Below are 17,868 nucleotides of genomic sequence, written 5' to 3'. Positions count from 1 at the left end.
AATGCATTCTTTCACCCTTTCCCTTTTACGTTTGATTTTGTCCCTCTCCTTCTCTCCCTCTCTGCACTTGTGGTCATCGCGTTCCCCACAGGGGCACAACTGGGACACGCAGCAAAATCGAAAAGAGGCACAGTTTGAACCTCTCTCTGTGCCCGCTTCATATATATGTGTTATTATTATTATTACCTGTAACTCCGTTGGCTTTCTTCGCTTATCGGTACTACTGTTATACAAATAGAGATTTCGGTTCGTCTCGATGAGCGAGGCGCTAGAGCAGCGCATGACAGCGATGCGTGCGCGACTCTCCCACCTGTCTACCGCTGTGGACAAGAAGGACGAGGAGCGTTCGCAGGGACGCTGCACGGCACACCGCTACTACCGCGATGCGCCACCCTCCTCATCCATGACCGGCGCACCAACGACCCCCTATCTTTCAACCCCACAGGCCGCATTGAAGGAACGTGATGTCAACATACCCGTCAGGCTTTCAGCGAAAGACGTGGCACCAAGTAAACAAAATTTGCACGCAGATGCATCTTCTCCCAACGTCTTTGCCCCGACAACAGCAGAGAGGGCAGCAGGATCGCCGCAGATAAGAGGCGTCGATGCGATGCTGCAGCTTGCTCGTCAGTACGCCTCGGCGCCAAGTGGGACACGTCATCGCGACACTTCCTCTACCTTCTCCGCACACTCCCAGGCTTCCGCCCCGGTGGCGGCCGGAGACGCACTTTTCTCACCTGCCGCCTCTCAACCTGACTTTGCTGGGCTTCGCACGTACGAATTTCAAGAGAGGTTTCCCCTTCCCCGACGCACCACCGCGACAGCCACGGACACCACGGGAGTAGCGGTTGAAGAGACGAGCAGCGGCCAAAGAACGCCCCGCGACGCGCAAAACGGTCATCGATACGTTGAGGGCAACGTACCGGCGAGGACAAGCGCAGACGCGTCTTTTACGTCCGTTTCGTCCTCCGCACTCAACACCGCGGCGACGTCCGAGGTGCACTTCGATGCCTTTCGGGTGGTACAGGAGCGCTTACGACAGAAGATGCGCCAGCTCACCAACGCCCCGCCCACAACGTTGCGTACTACTGCGGAACCGACTTCCAAAGCATCTGGACTGACGACAAACGATAGTCTTGGCGACTCCGCTCACCCGCACACAGAAAATTCCTATCAGGAGGGGGACAGCAGCCCTCCGCCTCGGCCGCCGCCAGGGCCACGCGCCGCAACCGCGACGCCGCTGCGGTCACCAGAAAAGCGAGGGGACACCACGCTGGAGCCGCCGTCCTCGGCTCGCTCTCCGCATTCGTACCGGCACGAGCGTCCCATCACGCACATCCGCACACCCATCGAAGTGGAACTATCGGGTGCGCAGTCATCAAAGACACATGCAGGTGTGCGGCTCCGGCAGACCTTGTACGACCCTGTGTCCAGCGGCGACGAATCGGAGAGGTCTCTGCACCCTCGAGAGTACACGTACGATGAGCACGTGCCGTCGCCTGCTTCTTCGCGTTCTGTGGCATCTGCTGCACGTTTTCCCAAACCCATTGAGCATCGTGGCGTCGAAGTGGCACTCACGGAGCGCAGTATGAAGCCGTTGATCTCTACCTCTCCAGGCGCCTTCAGCGATCCCACTAGCGCCACACGTCAGCAGAAACCTTCAGGCGAGGCCCCACTTGTGGCGAATCCTCGCATTGGACGCGACGGACCAAGAGGGCTTCCGAGAAGTCTGCGTACGGTATCGCGTTCGCCGAGTGGCCCCACAACACACAAGCGAAAGCCTTTGACGGGCTCGAGGTCTGAGCAACCGGATGGTGTTTATCGCATCTTACGTCGGTCAGCTTCCACAGCTCCGTCTCCTTCCCATCCCCGTGAGCGCAGCAGCACTGGCTCCCAGCCACTTCGTCCCTCTGCGTCTGAGCCACGGACGAAGCCGATCTCGCTGAATGTCGAGGCCACCGTCCTTGCCTCGGTCACCGGTGCAGAGCTCTTTGCGCTGCTGCGCATGCGCCGGCTCATCGACTCGGAGGGTGACACGGAGGAGTACCGCCTGCCTCCTACGCGCTGCCATCGTCTGTACGTGACCGCCGACGAGCACCGCCAACTGCAGCTGCTTCGTCAATCAATTCATGCGATGGAGGACGAGCAGAAGGAGATGCCGTCGTATCAGCGTCCAACGGTGGCCGCCCGCTCCCGCAACGCCGAATTCGCTCTACCCCCACCTGTGACCCACTTTATGGGTCGTTGAGCGACCTAGTGGTTCGTGTTACTACTATTATTTATTATTTAGATGCCCACCCCATTTTTACTTCTTCATAGATTCTGTGACACTGTGGTAGAGTTGCAGTGCGTACAGGTACGTTAAGAATTGGCGTTCGATACATCGATGTTGTTGCGACTACTGCGTTTACACGCAAGCAGGCGCGGTGGTGAGGTAGCGGTTGTGTTTCGCGTCCCTTACCGAAGCAGAAGGCACTGTCAATAACCTCGGAAAAGACCTGAGCGGTGCTGCCTTGTCCGGCTATTGCCCCCTCGGTGACGGTGAGGAAAGGACAATATGTGGTAGTGAAGCGTGAATTCCCAAGTCCATGAAACGCAAGAAGTGCTTGGAATCAAGGCGTCTGCTGCGTTGTCTCCTTCGGTTGAACAACCTGCGCTGGACTTTTGTGTCGTGTCTTCGTTTTCTTGTTAAACCTCTGGTTGTACGTGCGTCTCAACAACATCGCCTTCCTCCTCCCTGACAACTCTCTATTATTATTATTATTATTATTTATTTATTTTTGCTCTGTGGTTGACAGACTGCGGCGGGATGCTGCTGTTACGCTTTCGTCGCTTGCTATGTTCAGCACCCACACAAGGCGTTGCTTCAACACACTTTTTCCCAGATCTTTATGCGTAACGCACCGCGTCGGTCCTACCACTCCAAAGCCGACGAAAACAGCTCCTTTGCAATGGGCGAACGCACCGTTTACTTTACATCAGAATGTGCTAGCTGGCAGAACGAAGACGAAACACTTCCACGTCTTTTCGAGTCCGGATGGTAAGGGAGGCGTCACCGCAGCAACATGGGCCCGCAACTTACGGAGGCATAAGCTGCCGCAGCAGAGCATACCTCCGATTCCACCGAGCCAATCTGCTCTCCCCACACCAGCCCCATTCACAGATGCAGAGCTGCCTTCTCTTCCCACAACAAAACCTGCAGAAGAGCCAACTTCTACCATGGAAATGACTCGAGATCAAAAAGGAGTCCTTCACCTGGTTCTTGAGGGGGCGTCGATTTTCATTGGCGGTGAGGCAGGCACAGGAAAGTCCTTTTTATTGGTCGCCATTGCTTCTGCACTCTCGAGGAAAGGCCTGCGCGTTGCCGTCACCGCCTCCACCGGGATCGCCGCGCTGAACATTGGCGGCAACACTTTCCACAGCGAGCTTGGCATTCCCCTTCCGACGCCGGATGATATCATCGACGCGGCGCTCAGCAAGTCACGGCAAGACAGGAGTTGTTACAACGACGACGACGCCGAGGACGTCTCCGGTGAGACAGAAGATGACGCTGCTCGCAGCGTCCTCGTCGATTCCATACCAACAGGCAGTTGTTCTCCGTCGCGACAGCCTCAACGACTTCAATTCAAAAACACAGAAGTGCTGACCTCCGTTGATGTGATAGTGCTGGACGAGGTCTCGATGCTACACGCCGGATTTTTGGAGGCACTGGATCGTGCGCTGCGGCGTACATCGGGCCGGGACGCGCGACGCCCTTTTGGCGGCGTTCAGATGATCCTCTCGGGTGATTTTATGCAGCTGACGCCGTTCGCGTCGCTGGACCGGTCCTTTGGCTCGTCTAGGCGATCACCGCGAACACTTTCAGATGAGGCGTACCATTGTAATCGGAAAGTGTGCCGGGGCGTTCAACGGCCTCTGTCAGAGTCTGCAAGTGATTTTAAGCTGAACACAGAGCATTCTAACGGAGCTAACGGTAGCAAAGGTGTTCAAGCACCGGCTACTGATTCTTCCTCCACAGCTTTCACTGGGTCGTTTCAAGTTTCCCCCGAATCCTCATCGTTAAACGACCGTGTGCAGCAATGCGGGCGTATCCCACGGCGAAAGAAAGAGATTTGGTACTACGACAAGCCCATGTTCGAGAGCTGGTGCTTCCGCAAGCACCTCCTTCACGTGCAACTCCGCGACCCTCAACGTCAGAAGGATGCATCCTTCGCGGCGGATTTGAATGAACTGCGACGTGGCGAGCTACCCTTTCGGCTTTCTCGTTCAGCGTTCCTCAACTCCGTCGACGAGGACGCGGTGCGTCTCTTGCCTACTAAGGCTGCAGTGAAGAATTTCAATGACCGTCGCATGTTGGAGCTGGGCGGGGAGAGCCGGCTGTTTCGCACGCAGCTCACGGTAACAGATGCCACCGCAGTGGCGGCGCTCACACAACGCCCATCACAGCAGCAGGGGGATGTGAAAAGCACTTACTCCTGTCGTTCAGTTTTACTGGTGCAATATCGGCTACGCTCGCCGTCAAAGGCCGCTAGCTGTGCCGGTGCATTTGGGCGGAAGTACCTTCTAACGAGCCAGGAGCTGCGTCGTACGGAGCGACATATTGAGAGGCAGTGCAAACTCCCTCCGCAGTCGTTGCGGCTCCGCGCACTGCCAGTGCCGCTTTCCTATTCGACGTCACTCCGTACGTTGAGTCTGGAGTGCAACGCAGCGAGTGCTGCTGTGGCAGGCGAACGGCGAGCTGCGGTGAAAGCGGCGCTAGAGCAGTACATAATCCAGCAAGGCGTCGAAGCAGCTCCTCCTTCCTGTTCGCTTGAGTCCGTCAAAAAGTCTCCCATGCAGTGTTCCCTGCTGTTTCCTCGAGAGATTGTGCGATTGGAGCCGGTGGAATGGTTGCAGATTCTGCGTCGTTTGCAGCCCGCGATGCAGCAGGCCTTCCGCGATGCCATCCGCAAGGACACCGTACTGCAAGACAAGACGTTCAAGCTGGGCTGCCGTGTGATGCTGCTGCGCAACCTGTCCACTACCTACGTGAATGGCTCGCTGGGCACTATTACTCGGTATTTGCCCGTGTCGGAGTGTGCGTCGTTGATGCCGGCGGACATGAAGGCGACCACGGCGCCACACCTCACGCTGCCGCCCACCACGGCGGTGATGAAGAACGAGCAGCTTCCTCTCAGAGACGACACCGCGGTGCTGCCCGTTGTGCGCATGGACGCCGATGGGAAGGAGGTGGCCATCCCGTGGATTGTGCTGCCGGTGCCGGTGGTGCACCACGATTGGTGCTACCTGCTCCGTGCGACATGCGTTCCGTTGACGCCAGCGTACGCGTTCACGGTGCACAAGATTCAAGGCGTTACGTTGAATCATGCCGTATTGTTTGATGCGGACGGCATGTTCCCCTGCGACCACCTCGTGTACGTCGCAGCAAGCCGGGTGCGCGAGTTTGCGCAGCTGCGCATCATCAACCTGACACCGGGAATGATTTCAGTGCACGTGCCGTCGCTGCAGTTCACTAACCAAATCCCTACGGTGCAGACTGCACGGCAAACGTGGGACGCGTGGCGGGACACGCCGAACTCCAACGACTCTCTCTTCTTGCCGTCGTACACGCAGGCGCAGCAACCCTACGCCTGTGCGACTCAACCTGTTGTCAACGCAGACATCCAAGGTTAATGTTGCCATTAAGTTGCGCTTCTCAAACTTTTGTTCTACCTTCTTCCGAGTTTCACACCGTTCTGCTTGTGGTTTTTAAACACGTTGTTTTTCTGCTGCACGCTTTCAAGCGTATAATTCTTCAATTAAAAGAGAAGAATGAAAGAGCAAAGACGCGCATCGCGATGAACTGCACAACGGCCTCTGCGCTTGCCTTCCACAGGCAACACTTTTTGTTCTCTTCTTCCTAAGGGGCTAGGGAAAAGAAAAAAATACCTGGGTTGTTACGCGGCAGAATTATGGCTTATGGACAGCTATGTTACACTCTTTCTGCTTCCTTTGTTTCGGTCGCCGTTGCGTTGTACTGGTCCTCTTGCCAATTCACTTCGCTTTCTCTCTCTCTCCCTCACTTCTCCATTCACCTGCCGAAAGAACTCCAATAACATTACTTCCTATTATTATTTGTTTTCCCTTTCGTGATCGCGCTATTCTCATTTTTTTATTTAGTATATCGCCACGTCAAGCTTTTCGCTTTGCGTCCGACATCCTACACAAAAGTTCTTGCTTTCAACCCCTTCCCCCCCCCCACCCCCACTGCGACACATCCTAACACTTATTCACGTTTACACTCCTTAGTTGACCTCATCCACAAACCTGCCGTTTCTATCTCGCCCGTTTTTATTTATTCCACTGCAGTCTGCTTATCTTATCAAAAGAAAGGTGGTCATCAAAAAGGAAAAACGAAGAGCACGTCACCACCGTCAGTAACCATGTCTGAACTGATCAAGATCGATGCCGGCTTCCAGAACTATGCCTGGGGAAAGGATGCGAAGTCGAGCTTCGTCGCCAAGATGAAGGGCCTCTCGAAAGACACTTCTGGAAAGTTCTATGCCGAGTTGTGGGTCGGCACGCACCCGAGTTGCCCCTCGAAGGTGGCTGGTGCCAACGGTGAGCTGCTGGACGACTTCCTCAAGAAGCCGGAGAACCAAAAGAAGTACTTCTCGCCTGCGCACCAGGGCAGCGACTTCCGCAACACGCTCCCGTATCTGCTGAAGATCTTGTCGATTCGCACCGCCCTCTCCATCCAGGCACACCCATGCAAGAAACTCGCGGAGGAGCTGCACGCGAAGCTGCCAGACAAATACAAGGACCCGAACCACAAGCCGGAGCTCATCTGCGCCCTAACGCCCTTCGAGGCACTCTGCTGCTTTCGCCCTCTGAAGGCGATCATCGCCTTCTTGAAGAAGGTCCCCGAGCTGGCAAAGCTGGTGGAGGCGGAGGAGGTGCTCGGCAAGTACTGGACGGCGTCGGCCAACGAGCTCCCGGCCGCGGACAGCGGCGAGGAGAAGCACGCGCTGAAGGCGATGATGGAAAAGCTGTACGCCGTTCCCGCAGACGTGTGCACGACGGCGCTGCGGGCACACCTGAAGCGCGTGAAGGACGAGGGTGAGAAGTGCCCTGAGGACGAGGTCTTCGCACGGACGTACAGCCAGTACCCGGACGACGTCGGCTGCTGGATGGTGTACTTCCTGAACTACGTGCAGCTCGTGCCTGGTCAGGGCCTCTTCCTGTCCGACAGCGAGCCCCACGCGTACATCAGTGGCGAGGGCGTCGAGATCATGGCGTGCAGCGACAACGTTGTGCGTGCCGGCCTCACGCCCAAGTGGAAGGACGTGCACACCCTCATCAACATGCTGAAGTACGACACAACCGGCCTCGACTCGGCCCGCCATGAAAAGAGCACAAAGGAAGATGAGGCGAAGTGGCAGGTGCAGCTCTATCAGCCACCGAAGCAGTTCCCGGACTTCTCCCTGTATCGGCTGCAGTACAACCACGGCTCCGGCCACGGCACGACTACCGTCACGCTGCCCACCATCGGCCTCGGCTTCTGCGTGGAGGGCACGGCGAAGGTGAACGGTGTGGAGGTGAAAGCAGGCGACTGCTTCGCGGTGCCCTACGGCAAGATGACGTGCCAGGCGGAAGGAAAGAACTCGTTGGTGTTCGTGGCGTCGACCAACGATCTCAGCCACTGCAAGAGCGCGCTGTAGAAGAGGGGAAAAAGAGAAAAGAAAAAAAATATAGTAGGGGTTTTTGCACAAGGTGCGGCTATTTCAGCGTACGGTTTTTTTTCTTTGTTTTTGATATTTTAGCAACTGTTCTCCGTTTGCACCCAACACGTTGCGCTCACTCCTTTTCGCAACGCGTGTCGCGCCACGTCCTGTCCGACTCTTTTCATTTAGAAACAAACAGAGAGTTCTTTTTATTTTCCCGAAAGCGCAGAAACAATTCCGTTACGCACCTCACAGGAAGAGCGACCTTTTGGCGAGAGGCAAAGGATTTGTATCGTCACTGAGTGTCTTCTGAAAGGCAAACAAGGTTTTTTGTTTTTGAAAACTTACGCTCGTTATTTAATCCGTTCGTCAAAGAAAGACAGTAGTATACATCAGTGTTTTCCCCCTCCTCTATACCAGCCTCACGCTTGACTTGAAAAGGGAAAAACTACAAAAGTGTTTTTTCTCTCCTTCGTCGTTTTTCTGTCGAAGAAGCATGTGGACAGGGCTAAGCGCGAATCACATCTGCGAGTCTCGCATCGGTGTGAGATGCTGTTGCACTCACCTCTCTCAGAAGCTCTGCTTCAATTTCGTGGTTCGTGTGTTTGGAGGTTGCCATTGCTTTTCAGCTGAAAGCTTTGCGATGCCGTATGTCAATGGTGCATCTTCCCGGTAAAGGTAGAATTCCGCGGTGTTCCTGAACCCACTGGAAAGCTCTTCCCATCATCTTCATTCGTTGCTGTGTGTGTGTGCTTGCGTTTGTGTCGTCGATCTTCCTCTTCCTTCCTTCTACTTAATAAATCAAGTACTCTATTAGGAGCCTTCGGGAGGTGCGCTGGCGGCATACGCTTCGGTGGGCCCAGCAAAGTTACGCGTAGTGGAAGGCGGCGTAGTGCTTCAACACGAGTTACAAAGCACAGAGCAAGATAGCGCTGCCTTTTTTTTTATTGTTTTCGCGTGTGTGTGCCGCAAACATCCGCATATATATTTATATCTATGCGGTGCAGAAGAGCAGCAAGTCACTTCACAAGGGTGCCCTTTTTTATTTTATTTTGGCTTTCCATTCGTTTTCACTTTATTAATTCATTCTGTGGAAATTGATTTTCCTTTATACGCAACAGCGCGTTTCACTCGTCGGGCAGCAGCCATCGCTTCGGCTTTTGCCGCTGTTGTTTGCTTAATTCACGCACGCACGCACAAATAATATAGCTTCCTTTATGGCCTCCGTACAACGGCAGACGAAGGAGGTGCAAGAGCAGCGCCGCAAGCAGCTCCTGCTGTTGCTGAAGCAGCCAGGCAACGACGAGTGCATAGACTGCACGGCACGCAACCCGACGTGGGCGAGCACAACTTTGGGTATTTTTATCTGCATCCGCTGTAGCGGTCTGCACCGTCAGCTAGGCGTGCACATCAGCCGCGTGAAGAGCTGCACCATGGACCTGTGGGAGCCAGAGCAGATCGCCTTTATGGCACAGATGGGCAATCTGACGGCGAAGAAGATGTATGAGGCACTCATACCGTCGAGTTACGTGAAGGCCGGCGAGAGAGAGTCCTCCGCCACCGTGATGAAGTGGATTCAGCTCAAATACGTGCAACGCAAGTTTTATCGCCCGCTGAGTGAATGCAAGGAGGTTAGCGGGAGTGAAAGGCCTGCCCGTCTGGCTTCTACGTCATCGGCGATCACAGAGGAGAAGACACATCAAACAGCGCGCTCGCCACGACAGCAATTGACCACCTCGCAACAGAACTTTTTTGTGTGTCCTCCACAACAGGAAGTACGCCAACCACAACGGCGAGACGCCGCTGTTGCGTCGTTCACATCCCCTAGAGAACGTACAAAGGAGGCGGCCACTGCCCCGACGATTCAAAACATCGCCCTTTACGGGGACGGGACGGTAGCGTCACAACAGACCCTGTACGCAGGGGATCTCACGGGCACTAGAGAAACAGCCATTCTGGACTGGCTTCGATCTACCACGACGCCTAATACGTCGGAGAAGTCCATCTCAGATGGCTGTCCGCAGGCCTCAGCACAGAACGGATCGGTGCACGCAAATGTTGCTGCGGCGGCAGCGATGGCCCCAGTTGCTGCCAATGCAAAGGTCTGCATAAATCGAGCAAAAGAAAACGTTGCTTCCTCTCCTCTACGGCGTGATGCTTGTAGTGGTGCTACGACTGTGGATGCTGGTGCAGCCGCAGACCGTGCCGCGGTCATTTCGGGTGCATCGCAGCGGAAGCCACACCATCGCCAGGACACGTTCTCAACTGATCTATTAGAGGCTCCGTGTACGCAAGACGACCCTTCCGTTCCTGCAGCCGCTACTCCGCTGTCATCCCCCACATCTGGGCCCTTGACTCAGAAAAGGGAAAATATGCACGTCAAGAACGGCGTCGCCACTCACAGCGCATCGAGTCACCATTCCCAGCACCTCCCCCATCATGCACATCACGACCACGCCGCCGCTGCTGCATCGCCTTCGCCACGCGGCGGTGTTGCCGAGCACTCGCCGCGTCATCATCGGCGGAAGCGTGCTAACCTAGAAGATGTATTACAGCCGACTAGCACGATTCTGCCCTCTACGTTATCGCCTGCGCCGGCCGCCGCAGAGGTCAATGCTGCTGCTGTTGCTCCAATCGTGTCCACACTGCAGCGACAACGACAAAAACAGAGCGTGGAGCGCACGGCTGCTCCCCCGACGAAGGATGCGACAGTAGACCTCACGGATGCCGATGTTTCTGTGCTGGCCTCTGCTCCGTTCGAACCAGCAGTCACCACCGCCATTTGTGCGGCGCAGCCGTACGGCTCTGTGCCGTCAGGTGCGCTCGTTGCAGCGGTTCGGACCGCAAACGATAGCGGGTTCGCTTCAATGGCAGCAGTGGAGCCGTCGAGTCGAATGACGTCTGCGCCGCTCGAGGTGCCGCGTGCGCAGTCGATGGGAGTGCAGAATCTTTCCACGGCGTCACGGCGCTCTTCGAACAGCACGGCTCCTACGCCAAAGCGGGCGTACTTTACCCAGCCCATCCCCGCCGCTTCACTGCAGCTGTGCGAGGGGGTGCAGAACACCGAGCTCAAAAAGCCCGGTCATTCTCGCCTGGCCCCGCGTGAGTCGTCGCAGCAACGTCGCCTCCTTTCTCCTGCGGTGCTGGCCAACGAAGCCGCGACACCGGAAAGGAGCCTCCCGCCGTCTTTTTTGGTGGACTCGAGAGCGACGGCTGCAGCGGATGCGCGTCCACGCCCACCGTCGACCTCGCCGGAGTCTGCGCTGCACTTTTCCTTTAATCGACGCCGCGCTTCACTGTTATCACCCGCTGTGGACGAAGACGAGGGTATAGGGGGTTGCCCTCCCCCTACCGCGCTGCGTCGACTGCCTGCGGAGGGCACCGGGACGCTGACGGAGATGATGGAGATGCAGCGACATTTGGAGGAGCAGCTTCGGATGCTGAAGGAACGCTTTAAGCAAGGTGCCACCCACGTCCAAACGAGGGAATGAGAGTCGCATGTGCACCTTTGTCGCGTGCTGCACTGCGACTGGTGCCCTGTGGGGGCATGGGGCGGCCCAGGAGCCTTTTGCTTGTCTCCACTTACGAATGGCTTCGAATCACTGACGTGTTTTTTTGTTTCTTTATCTCTTCTTTTCCTTGTGTTGTTGACGTTGCCATCAACGTTCTCCAAATGCGGCACAAATGGAACTCAGACTTTCCCCCCATTTCCGCAGCGTTTCATGTGGCAGGGAAGAGCGTGCTTGCGTTTTAGCCCTTTGAATCTTCACAGCGGTTTGCCGTCCAAAGGAAGAGGACAGGTGCTGTGTGACAACCGCATCCAAGCTGCGTCCTTGGTCGTCCGTTGGGCAGCAGCGATTCAATGCAGCTAATAACTCGCCTTTCGTTTTCATGGACTTTTGGGTTTTCTTCTTTGGATTTTCACTTCTGTCTCTTTTTTATTATTATTCCTTGTGGTTGTTCAATGCAGCAATTGTGAAGTGCTCTGTGCAAGAATGAGAAGTCAACGCAACTCCTTAAAGGCCCCTATCAACGGCACACGGACATCACCGTCAGAGGCGCAGCCGCACCCTCCACCGAGAAATGGAAGTGCTTCTCGCCTCCACCGTCCAAATCAGTCGGGCAGCGCAGCACCTGCAGCAGCGCGTGCACCGCCGACCTCCGCCCCTGGCAGAGCACCAAGAGGCACTTCGCCTGCCGCTCCACGTAGTAGATCCCCTGTGTTCTGGGGTGCAACGGAGGATGCGCCGCTCTACAGCGGACCCCTCGGCGAATCTGTGGGGTGCGTGACCAGTGGGACCGTCGTTCTTGAGGCGTCGCGCTACCGCGACGTCTTTGGTGGGTGGTGGATCAGCACGCGTTGCCACAACGGGTCTCTCGGCTGGCTTCAATTTTGTGAAGACCGCGAGTTGTCAGGTCGCACGGCAGGTAGTTCAGTGACCTCGCCGTGGCAGCGCGTGTATGACACACGTGCCACCCCCTCTCCCTCCCGGGCAGCTTCATGCGACATTGATGCCGTTGCTGCTCCCTCTGCAGTGGGCGCGAATATTTCTGGTGCCAATGTAAACGCGACAATGGCCTTTCCACAAGTGAATGCCGCTGCTATCGCGGAATTGGAGGCGAAGCACTTTCTCTTCCAGGACACCATACTTTTTCAGTATTACTGGGACTCTGTGCCTGCGAAGAGCGAACACCGTGATTGGAACGAGGAGTACCAACGGGCGTTGGAGGAATACCGCATGATGCCGCAGCTGTCCTCATCTTCCAACGACGCGGAAGGCACTCCCACCACCGCGAAAGACACACTCACACAGGTTTTGGAAGAATTCAGACAAGAGGTGGTGGAGTCCGTGATGCGTGTGTGTGCTGAGGCGGTTCTGCCTCTCGCCCAGCGCCGCCTTTGCGCTATGCCACAGCATGCGAATGAGGTGTTCTTTATTAACGGACTTGTGATTAAACGCTGCGTGGACACCGCCGATGGTGACTTAGGTGGCGACGGGCTCGCGGCGAAGCTCGGCAACGCGATGTACCGCAACAACGAAATCATCGCCCTCGAGGCGCCCTCCCACTTCCTCTACACACCCCTGCAGGCACGGTGCACGTTTGGCGGTCATTCGTTTCTCTGCAGCACCATCCCACCGTACGGGAGGAGAAACCTCCTTTACGCCAGTCCCTGCCTTTCCGCCGCCACTGGGAAAACGAGCGGTCCGTGCTCAGAGTCCACAGCAAGCAGCGGCAACGATGTACCCTTCGCTGCGCCTTCATCGCCGCCCCCTCTGGTGCTGGATCTGCTGCGTCGCCTGGGCAACGCGTTGCACTTGCACGGCGGCGAGGTGCCGTGGGAGTGGCGCGTGTACGCTGGACGGGACCGACGTTTGTACCTGTCGCACACGGCGCGTCTGCTGCCGCCTGTGTTGCCGCTTGTGCAAGAACGCCGGAGGGGCGTTCACGGATCGGCTCCGTCCTCGGCAAGCGAGACGGGCCCTACCAGCGCAGCACAGACGGAGAGCGAAGAGGACGTACGACTTTTTCCGCACATTGTGCGGTCCCGCGTGCGCCCCGAAGTATTCTTGAACTGGCCGACGGAGTGGCGGGCCAACGAGTGCTGCTTCGTGGCAGACGAGGCGCAACAACACCAGCCGCGACCAACGACGGAGACTGAGTTGCGACAGGCAGCTGTGGAGTCCACCTCTTCCGCAGTAGGGCAGTGGATCAAAGCGGACGGCATCACCCGCGTGGCTGGGATAATCGGGTTTCATCTCCCGCTGAGCGCTGTGCCGATGCCGATAGCGGTCTGCAACGGCTGTCAAAGCACGATCGATGCAAACGAAATCCGCCTTGTCGTCTGCACCAACCCGTCACGGTGCTGCCGCGTGTGCATTCAGTGCTACACCCGCGGAGTGATGGGCAACGGGGATGCAGAGGCGGGTGAGGAGCCGAGCAGTGATGAACGGCTATCGCGTATCTGGGCAGATGCCGTGCGATGCGGTGCCGGCTGCCGTAGAGCCGGCTGCGTCCTCATGGAGCCGTCCATCACCGCCATAACGCATGCTCACGGACTGAATCTGCGTTACTTGCCCTACGTGCTGCATCGTCTCCCCTTGTCTGCCCGCCCTGCTGTCGAGCACTTCATTCACGTTGAGTTGGTCGCGCGTGCTGCCAAGTACGTCCTCCAGCAAGATCTGTGCCGCGCCACCACGGCAACGGAGGCGAGGAGTGTGTGCGAAGCGGTGCTGTCTGCGCTGCTGCAGCCCACCGGTGCCGTGTCGGAGCACTTTTGGCGGACTCGACTCGGGCCTGTGCTGCAGGCGCACTTCGAAGGTATCTGCGAACCGTTTCAGGTGTCCGTACACGCCCTGTGTGCGGTGGCGGAGCGGGCGCAGTCGCTGACCGGGGTGTGGCTGTCGGATGCCAGTCTTGCCTCGTTGGACGCCCTGTCTGCCTCTGCAAAACCGACACCGCTTCTCAGGCGTGACATTCGCGAAAACGCAAACACCAGCGAGAGCGGGGCCGCCGCTGCGGCGAACAACGACGACGCTCGCCCGTTTGTGGAGATTGTCTCTATCACTCCACGTACCTGGGTCTTCCCGGTGGCCCCGCTCCACCCAACTGCCGCTGCGGCTCCGGACCTCAGCGACAAGGAAAGCTCCCAAGCGTCTCCGTTGTGGCGTCGTCTAGAATCGATTATATTGTTTTGGATCGGCTACACACCGGAGGACGCAGAGGATCGCCTGCAGCCGTTTTATTTGGATGATTCGATGTTTCATAGCAATGCCTGATGGACGCGTTCTGCTCTGCAGCTTACGTCGCGTAGAACCCTTTTTTTCTTTCTGCCTCCTTCCGACGCTATCCGTAGTAGGTGCACACTGTTGCAATGTGCACTTCTAAAAAGAAATATTCGCGGCCCCCTTTGGCACCAACGCCCGTCATTCACAGCTTTTGCCTTGTCTCTCTTTACGGACCTCTCCGACCGCTTCAACCTCTGCAGCGGTTTTTGTGTCGGTATCGTACGAAGTTGGGCGATCTATGGGAGGGTGTTTTTTTTTTCTGGACAACTTCCATTGGCGCTTATTCATGTCTCGGTTTGACTTTTGTATTCTCATGTTTTTGTTTTCCTCTCTCCATCTTTCTTGTGGTTGGGTGAAATAACATGAAATGAATGCAGACCCACCTCTGTGTAGATTCGGAGATTCTATTCTCGTTGCATTACGACAGTGTCTGCGCTTCTCAGAGCAGCTTCGTGTTTGTGTGCCACCACCACTTGGTGTGCCTCTTCAAGTGCTCTCACCACGCTTTGGCTCCCTTTCAGGCAGACCGTTGAACAACCTCTGCTGCGGAATCGCCATGGAGAGCTGCGCCACCCCTGTCGCGAAAGCGAAGACAGATGAGCGAGAGCCGGAACAAAGGAGAGCGGCGTCTGCGCTTTCCGCATGTCCGATGGCAGTGACCGCTGCCGAGGCGTTGGACGACTTCAAAGCCGCTCGTCGGCACCTCGCACAGCTGCTGACGAGCTCGCATTCCTGGGCAAGCAACTCGTGGAGCGACACGCCGGTGCCCTCCGCTTCCGTTTCGCGCCACAAGTTGCAGCCGCACGCCCGCAACGCGGTTGTGCCAGTGGGGTGTGACGTGGCCGACACCTATTGCCAGATTCAGATCGTTTTGGAAGACACAAGTCGGATCCTCGATTCATGCAAGAATGAGGTGAATGCCAGGCTGAGTCGCCAGAGCAATGCCTACCTCTCCACCTCTGCGTCCTGCGGCATCAGTTCCGCCAGCTCGCCCTACGACGTTCAGAGATCCGTCACGCATGCCCTGCGCGCTTTTGACGCGAACATCCCTCTGGAGGTGGCGTGTGGCAGCACCTCTCTTCCTGCGCAGATCATTCCAATACTTTCTGGCTTTTCGTTGGCCGACACACCGAACGCTACAGAGCTTGCACGGCAGGAAACACCACCGTTTACGCAGCGGTTTGTCACGAAGCAGCCGACCCGAATGCGGTGGCCCGCGGCGCAGTTCTGCTACGTTGTCCACGTCGAGTTCAAGCGTGGGCGCGTGCGTCGCTTCTTCAATCGGGTTCCGGTGAAACCGGCAAGCTACGCCCTTGTGCCAGGTGACCGCGGCTACGACTGCGGCTTGGTGATACAGTGCGCGCTGTGGAACCCGCACAAGCACGCTTACGACAACGACACCGTTCAGTCGCTGGACGCCGTTATTTGGCCCCCCGGAAACCACGGCACCATCATGGAGGTAATCCGCCTGGCCACCGATGACGAGGTGCATCGCTTGCACAACGAGCACGTCAGCATGGAGCGGCTGGCCCTCAGCACTTGCCGCGATGTGGCGGACCGCCTTCTCCTGCCGATGGAGGTGCTGGACTGCGAGTACCAGTACGACGGCACGAAGATCAGCTTCTTCTTTGACTCGACAGAGATGATAGACTTCCGCCAGCTCAACAAGGAGCTGTACCGCATCTTCAATGCGCGCATTTGGATGCAGAACACGAACGGGGCGGTGCGCAACGGAGCTCCGCCAAGCGCCGCCTCACCGCAGCGCTGGCGTGATCATCAGGGTCATCCGTTCAGCGACACTAAGTAGCCCTGCTGCCTCGCTGCACAAGCCCCGGTCTACTTTTGTGATGTACGGCATCCGTTAACCTCGCGCTGTTTTTTTATTTTCCCTTTTCTCCCTTTCTCTGCTACTTCTCACTACTCCTTTCCCTTATTGTTCCTTTTGTTATACAGCGGTAAAACGCGCAGATCAGATCCTTTTTGTGTATGTGATGTGTGTTGATGCACGCAGTGCCTTTTTGTTTTGTGCCCTTTCGCCTATCTTCTTCTTCTAAACGCCAACTCCGACACCGGAAGTGGAGAAAGGGAAACGAATCAGAAGGTCTCGCAATGTGCTACTGACGCATTTCTTGAAATATTCTCTCTTTTTTTCGTTTTTAGACGGATCATCTCTCCTCTCTCCAGCAACAAAAACAAAAGCAAAATGACGGGAAAGCTCGCGAAATGCAATCTTTAACCCGGGGTTATGTAGTGACTGCACACGGTATTCGCGATGGATACAAAGCCGCAGAATATTGAGCAGCTTCGCAGCTTGTAGAGTTCGCGGAGTTAAATGGCGGGAGGTGTGAAAGAGTGTGGGGCGGGTGGACACACAGGCGTTAAGTTTCATACGTTTTCTGTAATCTTCTTATTCCCTTACACCTTATTCACCTTTTGGGTTGTGAACGAAGCAAGCAAGGAAAACGCCGTGGTTTCTTTACTCATAGCGGTAGGCTGTCTTATGTGCGAGACATCAGCCGGTTTCTGATTCCTCACTACGCGCATCGCCGCACATTCCACCGAGAGCACAATCAAAGCACCTGCATTCTGTTTCGAAGCGAATTCACGTATTCGAGCCGCGGTGGCGATTCACTAGATGCCATGGAGCGGAAACGCAGTAGAGCGCAAGAGGTAGAGGAGAAGAACGTCGTGATTCGCGGTGCAGACGGGCGCGCCTACCGCCGTAGTGTCCAGCTATTCTTTGTCAACGAAAGAGGGCATTTCCTGATATGCTGCCCTGTCGGTGGCCCAAACCGCAATTACCGTCAAACCGTCCAAGGCGGTAGTATTGCCGGTGAAACCCCGTTAGAGACCGCAGTGCGCGAAGCCTGGGAGGAACTCGGGCTCGACATCACTCAGCAAGCCACCTTTATCACAGAAGTCATGCCCCCCGCTTCGGCACTAAGTTCCAGCAGCCCGAACTCCATGCCGTCGGTGCTGGGCGACGCCGTGCTAACAAATGAGCAGGGGGAACTGATCAGCGAGGACAAGGTTGCTCTCCGCTACGCGTCCAAGAAGTGGCGGAAGCAGGGCATTTTCGGGCAGGAGATGTATCCCCTGCTGTTCTTTCTTCCGAGTCATGGGATTCAATTTGTCCAGGTGAAAAGTCGCAGCCGTGGTGTTCGCCAAGAGTTTAACGCCGTCTACTGGGGGTCTCTAGTGGAGCTGGCGCAGCGTGCGCCACCAGTGAAGCAGCAGGTTATGGCTAACGTGTGTCCGATGGTGGCAGCCTCAGTGCTTCCCTTTCTTACCGCAAACGGCTACTCCCTTGATGGTGTGACCGACTATTGCGCGGCTGGCCCTGCATAGTGTATCCGACTGCTTTTCTCCCACACCAT

The 17,868-nt window shown here is 56.4% G+C and overlaps 7 protein-coding genes across 7 annotated transcripts; all 7 read left to right on the top strand.

Moving 5' to 3' along the window:
• Positions 1–256: 256 nt before the first annotated feature.
• Positions 257–2,248, top strand: ABB37_01211 (hypothetical protein; the record flags this gene model as incomplete). The annotated part of the gene is made up of 1 exon (XM_015797626.1): positions 257–2,248. One exon carries the CDS (start codon positions 257–259, stop codon positions 2,246–2,248), a length of 1,992 nt encoding a protein of 663 aa, XP_015663146.1.
• Positions 2,249–3,219: 971 nt separating this feature from the next.
• On the top strand, positions 3,220–5,673 carry ABB37_01210 (putative mitochondrial DNA repair and recombination helicase protein PIF4; the record flags this gene model as incomplete). Its single annotated transcript, XM_015797625.1, has 1 exon — positions 3,220–5,673. One exon carries the CDS (start codon positions 3,220–3,222, stop codon positions 5,671–5,673), a length of 2,454 nt encoding a protein of 817 aa, XP_015663145.1.
• Positions 5,674–6,083: 410 nt separating this feature from the next.
• On the top strand, positions 6,084–7,700 carry ABB37_01209 (putative Phosphomannose isomerase; the record flags this gene model as incomplete). Its single annotated transcript, XM_015797624.1, has 1 exon — positions 6,084–7,700. The coding sequence occupies exon 1, from the start codon at positions 6,423–6,425 to the stop codon at positions 7,698–7,700; it is 1,278 nt and encodes a 425-aa protein (XP_015663144.1). The 5' UTR covers positions 6,084–6,422.
• Positions 7,701–8,920: 1,220 nt separating this feature from the next.
• Positions 8,921–11,194, top strand: ABB37_01208 (hypothetical protein; the record flags this gene model as incomplete). The annotated part of the gene is made up of 1 exon (XM_015797623.1): positions 8,921–11,194. One exon carries the CDS (start codon positions 8,921–8,923, stop codon positions 11,192–11,194), a length of 2,274 nt encoding a protein of 757 aa, XP_015663143.1.
• A 478-nt stretch (positions 11,195–11,672) lies between these two features.
• ABB37_01207 (hypothetical protein) lies at positions 11,673–14,482 on the top strand (the record flags this gene model as incomplete). Its single annotated transcript, XM_015797622.1, has 1 exon — positions 11,673–14,482. The coding sequence occupies exon 1, from the start codon at positions 12,278–12,280 to the stop codon at positions 14,480–14,482; it is 2,205 nt and encodes a 734-aa protein (XP_015663142.1). The 5' UTR covers positions 11,673–12,277.
• A 385-nt stretch (positions 14,483–14,867) lies between these two features.
• ABB37_01206 (hypothetical protein) lies at positions 14,868–16,298 on the top strand (the record flags this gene model as incomplete). The annotated part of the gene is made up of 1 exon (XM_015797621.1): positions 14,868–16,298. Exon 1 carries the CDS (start codon positions 15,141–15,143, stop codon positions 16,296–16,298), a length of 1,158 nt encoding a protein of 385 aa, XP_015663141.1. The 5' UTR covers positions 14,868–15,140.
• A 145-nt stretch (positions 16,299–16,443) lies between these two features.
• On the top strand, positions 16,444–17,839 carry ABB37_01205 (hypothetical protein; the record flags this gene model as incomplete). The annotated part of the gene is made up of 1 exon (XM_015797620.1): positions 16,444–17,839. Exon 1 carries the CDS (start codon positions 17,132–17,134, stop codon positions 17,837–17,839), a length of 708 nt encoding a protein of 235 aa, XP_015663140.1. The 5' UTR covers positions 16,444–17,131.
• Between the last annotated feature and the right edge of the window lie 29 nt (positions 17,840–17,868).

Source organism: Leptomonas pyrrhocoris (genome assembly GCF_001293395.1).
Source record: "Leptomonas pyrrhocoris isolate H10 chromosome Unknown, whole genome shotgun sequence".
NCBI lineage: Eukaryota > Euglenozoa > Kinetoplastea > Trypanosomatida > Trypanosomatidae > Leptomonas > Leptomonas pyrrhocoris.
The sequence above is the reverse complement of the archived record's forward strand: the minus strand, read 5'-3'. Positions and strand labels throughout refer to the sequence as shown.